The sequence below is a fragment of the Dichomitus squalens genome, assembly GCF_000275845.1.
Source record: "Dichomitus squalens LYAD-421 SS1 unplaced genomic scaffold DICSQscaffold_12, whole genome shotgun sequence".
Taxonomy (NCBI): Eukaryota; Fungi; Basidiomycota; class Agaricomycetes; order Polyporales; family Polyporaceae; genus Dichomitus; species Dichomitus squalens.
The window spans coordinates 396,091-405,716 of NW_006766894.1; the positions used below are offsets into that span (position 1 = coordinate 396,091).

The window sequence follows — 9,626 nt, forward strand, 5'->3', positions numbered from 1 at the left end:
GCCTATAATTGGGTGACGTTATGTGAGCTATACCGTCAAGCATTAATGGGGTAGTGGTAACCTGGGTCGTTGCCATCGACCCGCCGGGGGTTCGATTCCCCCTTAATGCATAACGCGCAAGGCGCTTATGTTTTTGTTTCAGTGCAGTATTCAATATTGGTCAGATGCTGCCGGCTTCGCATTTCCCCCGACCTTGCGTCACGCTTGGGATTCTACCAAGGTCCCTTGTTTCTATGTCTCAGCAATCCTTGTTCAGTGCGAGGTGGATTCTGGTTGTCTGAAGGCTGCTGCTATGCAGAAATGCCTAGAGCTAAGTCGCCTAACGAAGCCCAACTCCGGGATGAAGTCCATAAAGGTGGTTCCCGTCTTCACTCCTGATCACACTCGCGACACTCAACAATACATCTCTCGCCGCAGTTCAAGCGGACGACGCCAGGCAGCATTACCTATGTAGTCACAAGCAACCGGCCGCCCTATCCTAAACGAGTCCTCGACCCCACGCATCCCGCGCTACACCTCAAGCCATCTCAGTATGCGAACGCGTTCCCCTGGCGTGCCTATCCCGGCTTCGGTCTCCGCGCGTTGCCCAAGAGCCTCCTCGACAAGCCTTCTGTACCGTTTCCCGACCCTCCGTTTTCCGTGCAGCCCCCACGGAGCGTCACTCTAGACTCAGGACAGGCGTGGGACGATGACGGCGGCAGCGACGCTACGAGCGAGAACCGATGGGTAGCGAAGGGCACGGTGAAGTGGGCGGAGGAAGAGAGATGGCGGATCAGTATGTCGCTCGTCGACGTGGTCGCCAAGGGCGTCGGGGGCCGCGTGGTGCGCGTGAAGGTGCTGAACAAGCTCAAGAACGCGATCGCGCTCGTCGTGACACGGGGCGCGGACGTTGAGGAGGGCGCAGACGGTGCGAAGCGGATCGTGTTCCGAGAGAGGGAGGCGGGGTCTGGCTGGGTGTTGCGTGGTGCGTGTCTCCTGCTGCTTTCTGTCCGCTGTACACCTGTAATCGGTGCCCCCCCTTCCCCCCCAGTCATTGTCTGTCCGACCATGCTGCATCTTCGCTGACTCCGCTGGGATACACAGATTGGACGTATCTGTGCAGGCCCGAGCCCCAGCTCAACCTCATGCCCTACACCGAGCTCATCCCCAGCATCCGGCGCGCCCTCAAAGACGTCTTCATCCCCGGCCAGAAGCTCGAGGACGAGTGGAGCACGCCCGCCGCGCTCCAGGTCGCGCAGCTCCTCGCCTCGCTCGGGGCTCTCGGTGGCAGTCCGGGGCCAGCGACGGGGCGCTCCGCGAACCTCGTCGCAAAGAGCGCGGAGCTCAAGCGGATCATGGACGAGCTCGCAAAGCACGGCGTGACAGCCCCCGGGGAGTGGGAGGTCCAGCCGGGCGACACGTTCCTCAGCGCGATGCTGAAGCGGTACCGGGAGCTCATTGCGGTGCGTAGCGGCCCTCGCTGCGTTTCTGCTTGGCGTCGTCTATTCGGAGGCTGATCGACGGTCCGTATTTTTTCTGCAGGAGACGAGGGCGGAGGCCTCCGCCAGTCTATCAGCAGGATCTTCAGCTTCCCCCTCGACGTTTCCGATCGTGCCTCATAGGGCCCCGCCGCTAGGCAATGCGGATGCTATGAGGGCTATCCCTGGCCGCGACGCCGCGAACACCCTCTCTGCGGGTTATGCTTCGAAGCAGAGCACTCTCGGCGATGAAACGAGGCGACCCCGCTTCCGCGGTGACGAAAGCTCGCCCTCCACCTACCATCCTACCCATAGGGCCCATCGCTCAATCCCTCCGCAAGGCCAGGCATACCCCAAGCGACCGGACCCGAGATGAGGCAGGGGAGCGCGGTAATCAGGACGTCACTTAGTGCGCCATATAATGCCTAATCAGAAAAAAGCCTACTCGCAGATGCGTTACACCTTTGGAGGTGATCTGTTGGATACACGTCATAGGACAGCAGCACTACTAAAGCCAGCATGTATATCTCGCGGATCTGAACGTCGATCGGCAAACATCACGAGCTATAGCGAGCGGTCTCTGTACCTCGTTATTCCACCAGTAAAGAGCAGTACAGCGTGAAGCCTGCAGACGTCAGCAAGGTTCGTTTGTTGCGCTCCTCGAGTGAGTTAATTCCTGCCTTAGAGAACAAATACTGTTCGTCTCGGCGCCCGGCTTCTGCGTACTCGACGCGGGTTCTGAAGTGGCATTCCACCATCTTCACAACGGGGTTCAAACGCTTAGCGTGTGCAGACTGGTCAAACCTCATTTGACCAGCAGGAGTTCATAGTCCGGAACTTATGGGCTTCCGGCGTTGAGCTCAATGTCGTCGTCTTGCGGTGATCCAGACAGGTCGGTAGCGAGGCGGGGTATCTGGAGCGGGTGCAGTGAGTCATTTTCTTTTTGCGCCGTCGAACGGATGGCGAGGCATTGTACTTGCGCAGTGCGGTCAGGGGTATGTCAGCCTGCCCCCCAACGAAATGCTCTTGAACTCCAGAAATCGCGACCTCGTCGGAGTCAGTCGACGCATCAATCTACATGCAGTCAAATCGCTCATTGCACGACGTAGAACTGAGATGTGAAATACGCAGTGAAGCCACCGCGATCCGAGCCTCACGTCTTCGAAGCCGGTCCCAAGCCGCTTGATGGCTCCTTTGTTGAGGCTACGAGGTAGCGTGACAGTATGCTCTTCGCCCTTCCTTCCTTTCCCCTTCTGCCTTGTATTAACGATCGCTTCCCGTGACGAGGTCTTGTAGGCTCAACAAGTATCACTTCAGAAGATTGGTGCGGTGCCTGTGAGACTTGTCCGGGGGCAACGGGTGGTCCCTCCGAAAATGTGGGGTCCTTGAAGTAGTCGGGAGTCCAGGGGTGCGATTGAGCAAGCTTCGCCAGCCTGCCCGGAAAACCTGGCTGCAAGTGCACAGTGGGTATATCTGTGGGATGCGTGCAGTAAGAAGGTACGTGAGACGGGTGTGGGTAAGGCCAGGTTCCGGAGGTGGAATGGCCATCCGCTCCCCGTTGTGAAACATCAATCGTGCCAAGGGAAGGACAATTGTAGACGGTCCTCGGATCCACCTCGTTCTACATCTCGGTACCAGTTTCACAGGAATGAAGCTATAATGAAATAGTCAAAGGATCACATAATTCCGAGAAGTCGGTCCCTTCAGAAGACGACACCTTGAATGTCCTATGAAGTTGTTCCTCAATGAATACGAGGCTTGATTGGAACATCGTAAGACAAAGACCAGATCCGTCCACATGTGCTAGCTACATATATGCAGCGCTCCGCCCTTCAACTCGGGATGCATCTGCATATTTTTATAAGTCAAAACCTCATCTAATGCCCACCAATCCCTGAAGACTTCGTAGATATAATCTCCGCCAGCCCCACTTACTTTCTACCACACCTTCGGTGTAATTGTCTGTCCGCGATGGACCTGGAGATGTCACCATCTCTAGACTAACGGTGAAAAAATCTCTGTGTCCAATTGTCGGAGAAGCAGTGCAGAATCTGTGCTCATGGACCATTGACTTATCAAGGTCTGTTTGTCTGAATATATATTTGGAGAGGAATTGCGTACGGCCATGGCGCATAATGCAGGATACTCGATCCTGACCTACCTGCCTGCCACTGAGTAAGTCTCATACCATACGCCACTGCTTTGAGCAATTCGAGGCGAGAGACCAGTCGTCCACGGACTCGTGACGCTGGCAAACACCGTCCCGATCCCCGAAGAACACGAGGTCGTACTACTGAGCAGGTCGAAGCCGGCATTCGGGTCCGGGCCTTGTGGTAAAGCTGAACGCGTTCCTATCGCGAGGGCAACGTGGCTCTGAAGGTGACCACGACCCGGTGTCTAGTCAACACGCCAGAGCTTTCGAATATCCCACACGCTCCTTCGCATCTCTTGGTCGCCCTTTCCGCGCTCATGACGCTGTACAAGGCAAGTCTAGACGGCATCAAATCCTTTGGACCTGTTTGAGCTCCTGGATGAACCCAGAGACCAAATTTCTCCCCACCATCCACAACAACGTTCATTTCGGCTCCGATGGCGCGCCCGGGCCCCCCACAACTCGCAGGGAGCTGCAACTCTCGAGCCGACGTACATAGAATCCCCTCGAGTCCAGGCTTTCGAGGCTAGCACGCTCACCGACAACCTAGTCTTTGGGCCGAAACGTGCTCCGAGCTGCGTGCCCATTAGCTTTAGTCGCCCTCCTCGAACTGGCCTCGATGCGACGGCTCGAAGTTTCGGCCTGATTGCTCTTAGCGCACCACCGCGGGCCCTCGGCTTGGACACATTGCGATCAATCTGAAACTAGTCCATGGCAGTCGAGGGTCGTGGACCGCTGTGGGCGCGAACATCAGCGGCAGCCGGATGGGAGGATGACGGCGAGAGATGCGGGGCGAGCCTCTTATGGATTGGCGCCATCCGTTCAAGGTCATACCCCTTTCAAAGACGCACGAGGACTCATCGAGACTCTTATTTCCGTAGCCGCAAGCCGCAACGGACGATATATGAGGTACTCGGAGCGGACGAGCGCCTAGTCCCCGGGAGATGCTTAACCAGCCTGCCACCATAGTGCTCCGAGTCTGCTTCTCAGCACGCAGGTAGACACCACGCGTGCCCATGGGTGGTCGACTGCCCGACTTCGCTCTAGAACTACCGTATCGCAGAGCGATGCAGGGCCCGACGCCACCTGTTTTCGCGGAGACTTGTAATTCCTTTTGCGCGAGCATCTAGCGAATACGCGTGGAAGGCAACTAGACCATTATCAGAAACCAAACACTACAACGCCATCAACCCGACGTAGTGGAATCGTGGTATGAAATGCAACGAAACATACCTCTGGACACAGCGTTCTGCGGAACTTCTGCACGGCTCGGTGGCGAGGGCTAGCCCTGAAGGGTATGGTCCGGCGATGAGCGCCGCGAGCATATCCTGAGCATGGGACGCGCCCTAGGCATTGAATCATTGCGAGGACAGCCCTCGATCACGACGGATTCGATGGGATTAACTGGAGATGAGTAGAGAAGCCGTACCTGGAGTCAATCATCTAGGATACCGGCAAGTTGAAGGAACGCACCTGTGAGTCAATCTGGCTCGCGTTGTTCTCCGGGAGGACGCACGAGTGTGCGTGGTCCCGCGAAATCAAAGCTTTTCCAGAACATTCGTGACTTTGGCTCAAGGCCACTGAGCTCGACGCGGTGTGGGTGGAACGAACGCCTCCCCGACGAATCATCGAGACGAGCACGTTCCACCGAGTCGTCGCTTCTCATGTGGCGCAGTGTTGTTCTCAGAAGCATGGCCAGATACATACATACATACCCACACGTTCGGCCACACTCCTCGGTCAGGTGGGAGAGGTGGAAAAGGCAAACGTACCGTCATCAGACGAAACCGTCTACACGCACCGAATTGGGCGGTTCATCAAAACGCTAGTGCAGGCGATCCAACCCACGCGTATGGCATCAAGCATTGTCAACGAGACTACAAACGTGAGATTTACGAAGAAGGCAAGAGGGAAAAAACAAGGACATGCGAGGTTCGAGGATAGCGCGAGTCGGTGATAGCGAGCCAAGGGTAAGTACAAGGACAAGGACGTCCGCCAGAAGCCAAGTCGCGATGGCTACAGAGAAAATCCACAGTGCTGCTCATTTTGCGGACGGGGAGGTGCAGCGTCGCTGATGGGGCATAGAGTTGGATCTTGGTCAAGATCCCAGGGAAGCCTTGAAGGGCTCGCCAGCCGACAAACATACCCTTTTGGAGGCAGCGCCTAAGCGCCACGTGTGCGGTGATGCCTGAACGAACACAAACGACTCGCCAGATTTGTCTGTTCTCTTATTCCTGGCCTCCATGTGCGCAGACTCTGCACGAACGTCGCCTTATTCTCCAACGGGCACTCTGAAAAGTGAGCGAAGTATAAGAGTCTTTCGCAATGGGATCGACGTCGCAACGCACAACAACAACGCCTCGCGCGCCGAGTATCATCGCATCGCGCCTCTCCATTCTCCAGACCGCCGCCTCACGCGCATCTCGTGTCGATCACCTCCTCGCGCCCACCGACATACACTATTGTCCGCCCGGCGAGTCCGACTATACCGGTCCTAGTAGCTTCCGCCTATAATTCACTCCTCTCGCCTTAACGTTCCTATCCCAAGAGCCCCCTTCGACATGTTCCACGTCGCTTCTCGCCATGCTGCTCCCGAGGCCCTCAACCTCTCCTCCGCACAGTACTCTTACCCCGTAGAACACAAGCTCAACATCCCGCGCCGCCTCGCGCGACCCAGCTTCACCGAGCCCGCTCGTGACGCCGTCGCGCGTCTCGACCCGGGTCTCGCGAGCGTTCCACTCGAATACATTAAAAAGATGCTTGCTGGCAACGCTAATGAGTACGCAATTCCGTGACGCTATCCCTGCGACGTTTGGAGGCTAATTGTGATTTCGCAACAGGACGCTTACCGCTCTGTCCCTCCTGACGATCCCCAGCTCGCTCCCGTGCGCGCACCTACCGCCTTCAATCGATGCGCCCATCCGGCCGTCTTCGAACACGCCCGACGCGTCTGCCTTCCCGACGCACGTCTTTGCCATCCTTTCCTCCCGCTCGTCTGCGACCACCCCGACCATGGCGACGTTCGCGGACAGGTCCTCCCTTTCGCCCTCCACGACCGTGCCCCTCTTCCCCGCCTCGGCCCTCGTCATGGCCGTGCACTGCTCTCTGCTCCCTCCGCTCCCGCAAACGCACCGCAGCGCTGGCCGCCGCGCAGCTCTCACCCTCCCGATCGTCCCTCTGACCGTCCCCAGCCCGGAGACGTACGCCCTCTTGCACGCATATCTGCACACGATGCGTCCCGACACGCTCCTCGCATCCCTCCTGCCCTCGCTCGCATCCTCGCTCCCGCAGGTCTCCGTCTCGAGCAGCTCCATGGGCTCGAACAAGCTCGTCTACGTCGCGCAGTTCTCGTCCGACCGCCTCGTCCGTCTTGCGTCCGCGCTCGCGGGCGCGGCCTTCCAGCGTGGGGGCTCGACGCAAGCGGCGCTCAGCGGGCTGATGGCTCACATCAAGGTCATCAACGGCCTGTGGCAAAACGTCTGCGCGCTGGGCGTGTTTGACGCCGAGTTGTGGGGCGTTATGGATCTCGCGTGGGATGTCGTCCTCGCGGCGATGACCAAGGTCATGGAGAACAAGGCGTGAGCTCGAGGAGCCTGGTCGCAGGTGCGACGGCGTCAGGGGCGCAGCGCACTCCGGCTTGTATACGCACTTGGTGCCTGTTTGCCTCGGATTGCAACAGACATCACCGTGTCGACGAAGGACGACAAAAGAAGAGGCAAAGAAGGTGGCTCCGCCCTTACATTTCAGGACTCACATTCGCTTGGCTTCTTCCAGCATCCCGCCCCATTGTTTGTTCTCCTTGCCATTATCCCTAATTTTGCGCCATCTTCTCATCTCCGCGCCTCCCGTGGCTCTTGCGGTCCGGACTTCGTATATTCGCGTAATCACCCCACTCACCCTTAATATCTGCTATCGTTCCTAGTACACTGCATTCATCTCCCTCGCTTCTTGCATTCTTGGCAACCCTACATACCTCCCATACGTGTCTCGGCCTCTCCAATTGCATACCCCAGCGTGTATTACTACTTCGTGTTCTCGGTATCCCCACTGTATCCCTACCGTTTCGCTCGTCTTGGATGTTACTGTGCGTTGTATTGGGCCATAAAACGGATACTAAATGTCATACATTGTCTTCGTGAGATGGTATTCTCGAATCAGGCCGAGAACGCAAGGAGCAACTTTCCTACAAGCATCACGACGTCTCGCGCGGACGCGACTATCGACCTGCAACACATCAATTTTGTCAGTACCAATCCGACGCAAGTGTTATACATACATGTTTGCTATCGTCGCGCACTCTATCCGGGTGGTGCCAAATGTAGTCGAGACCATTCTTGAGGTTTGGCATTCCCGAAGCTAGTGTCCCATGCAGAGCCGCTGAGAGGAACGCGCATGTCAGCAAAGTGACCATTCACCATCCGCCCTTCGGACCACACGATCTCGCCTCAGAACCCGCCCCCGCAGGCGTTGTCCATGGACAACCTGCGGCAGACAGTCGAGGAATTTGACCAGTGGTCTGATGATACACTCGAGGAGTTGGCCCGACTGGGCAAGGGCGTGTGCGGCGCGGTGTACAAGGTGCGCGACCGCCGGATGAACGTGGTGATGGCGCGCAAGGCGATCACGACTCTTGAGGCCCTGACAAAAGAGCTGCTGCGTGAGGACGTGCATTTCCCGAGGGACTCGAGCGAGCCGCCCTCCCAGTACTCCATGAGCACCTTGAACTTGCTGCTGCTCGGACTGGTGTACGCGCCGCAGAAGTACACAATGTTAGCGTGCTTTGGTGAAGCGCGAAAGTCGTGGAGGTAGGGAGGGTACAGAGGACGCCGATGTCAACGCAGGACACCTGAACAGAGACGATTACACGTACACCGGCATGCCCTAGCCCTCATTGCCCGGGAAATATGGAACCTGACGGACGGAGAAGGCTGCGTTGGCCTGTATGAACAGGCGGTACAGCGGTGCGATGCCGCGTGCAGACTTGTCGTGATTGCTGATGAGCTTACTCGATCTAGTGAGTGTGCGTATAATCAGAGTGTCATGTTTACGAGCCACAAAACACTTACTTCACTGCGGGCCTCGGCCGCGGTGGCGAATATTGTCCCGCGCAAAGGTGCACGAGGGACCAATTTGGCCTGGACTGATCTGCGGTAGTTGTGTTATTCTGTGGCATGCCGGTGATGGAAGAGTCGAGGAAAAGAGGTACGGGTGACCTGCACGTCCCCCAGGGCTTTTGAGACAAAATACGATGCCATTCACCGCGTTTTACACCCTCCTGGTACAGGGGCGAGTGCTTGCAAATAAGTGTGTATTCGCAGAGTGGTCGGAGTAGTAGCTGATGAGAAAGTTGCGCTCTGACCAAATCATGATACCTGTAAATAGATAGCTTTGGGTTAAAAGGTTGGGGTTGAACTAGATCATCTAATTAAGATGTTGATAGCTCTCCGGGTTGAGGTTCGAGTAGATGCGCCCCTCTAGGGGTCATATAGGTCTCGTGTTTGAGGCTTGAACATATGATTGGCTCGAGGCTTGATATATATTACATGGTCTTGTCTACTACAGATGTAAGCTCACGAGCCAGTCTTGTATGGAATAATATAGAAGGTTATGGGTATTATGGGCTATATCGGGTACAAACAGCGCCAAAGAACGCGCTCGCGGGCCAGCACGCCACCGCGCATCGCGTTGCGCGCACTCAGCCGCCCACCGCTCGCCACCGCCTGGATCTCATCAACATGGACGTCTGCCCTGCATATATTAGCGACCCACGCATCAGAAGCAGCTGGTCGGAATACCCTCTATATGTGAGGCAAGCACTTTTGGGAAATATCAGCACCAACGAAGGCGGCACGGCGGGGACTAGCGCTCACCAGGCGGCTACCCCACAGGCGATCCAGACAGGCATGCCTTCGCCGCAAGGGCAGCCATTTTTTGCACAGCGCAGTGTCCGTGATGGACCAAGGGCAGGGGGGGAAGAAGAAAGAGGTCGAACGCGGTGAGCTATATGAATGTTTGTG

General features: G+C 56.9%; 3 protein-coding genes and 1 non-coding gene across 4 annotated transcripts; all 4 read left to right on the forward strand.

Moving 5' to 3' along the window:
* Positions 1 to 39: 39 nt before the first annotated feature.
* Positions 40 to 110, forward strand: DICSQDRAFT_t77. The gene has a single exon. It is a non-coding gene; the product is annotated as a tRNA-Gly (tRNA).
* Positions 111 to 227: 117 nt separating this feature from the next.
* DICSQDRAFT_136296 (uncharacterized protein) lies at positions 228 to 2,049 on the forward strand. Its single transcript, XM_007365419.1, has 4 exons — positions 228 to 355; positions 418 to 964; positions 1,084 to 1,442; positions 1,522 to 2,049. Exons 1-4 carry the CDS (start codon positions 341 to 343, stop codon positions 1,831 to 1,833), a joined length of 1,233 nt encoding a protein of 410 aa, XP_007365481.1. The 5' UTR covers positions 228 to 340; the 3' UTR covers positions 1,834 to 2,049.
* Positions 2,050 to 5,927: 3,878 nt separating this feature from the next.
* DICSQDRAFT_136297 (uncharacterized protein) lies at positions 5,928 to 7,662 on the forward strand. The gene is made up of 2 exons (XM_007365420.1): positions 5,928 to 6,388; positions 6,450 to 7,662. Exons 1-2 carry the CDS (start codon positions 6,171 to 6,173, stop codon positions 7,189 to 7,191), a joined length of 960 nt encoding a protein of 319 aa, XP_007365482.1. The 5' UTR covers positions 5,928 to 6,170; the 3' UTR covers positions 7,192 to 7,662.
* A 420-nt stretch (positions 7,663 to 8,082) lies between these two features.
* On the forward strand, positions 8,083 to 8,418 carry DICSQDRAFT_169794 (uncharacterized protein; the record flags this gene model as incomplete). The annotated part of the gene is made up of 1 exon (XM_007365421.1): positions 8,083 to 8,418. The coding sequence occupies one exon, from the start codon at positions 8,083 to 8,085 to the stop codon at positions 8,416 to 8,418; it is 336 nt and encodes a 111-aa protein (XP_007365483.1).
* Positions 8,419 to 9,626: the final 1,208 nt, after the last annotated feature.

Bases quoted from the DNA above. Each gene is read 5' to 3' on its own strand.
- DICSQDRAFT_136296 (XM_007365419.1), top strand. The intron at 965-1,083 runs GTGCGTGTCTCC...TGGGATACACAG, and splicing joins GTCTGGCTGGGTGTTGCGTG to ATTGGACGTATCTGTGCAGG. The intron at 1,443-1,521 runs GTGCGTAGCGGC...TTTTTTCTGCAG, and splicing joins GGTACCGGGAGCTCATTGCG to GAGACGAGGGCGGAGGCCTC.
- DICSQDRAFT_136297 (XM_007365420.1), top strand. From the start codon at position 6,171: ATGTTCCACGTCGCTTCTCGCCATGCTGCTCCCGAGGCCCTCAACCTC. The intron at 6,389-6,449 runs GTACGCAATTCC...ATTTCGCAACAG, and splicing joins CTTGCTGGCAACGCTAATGA to GACGCTTACCGCTCTGTCCC.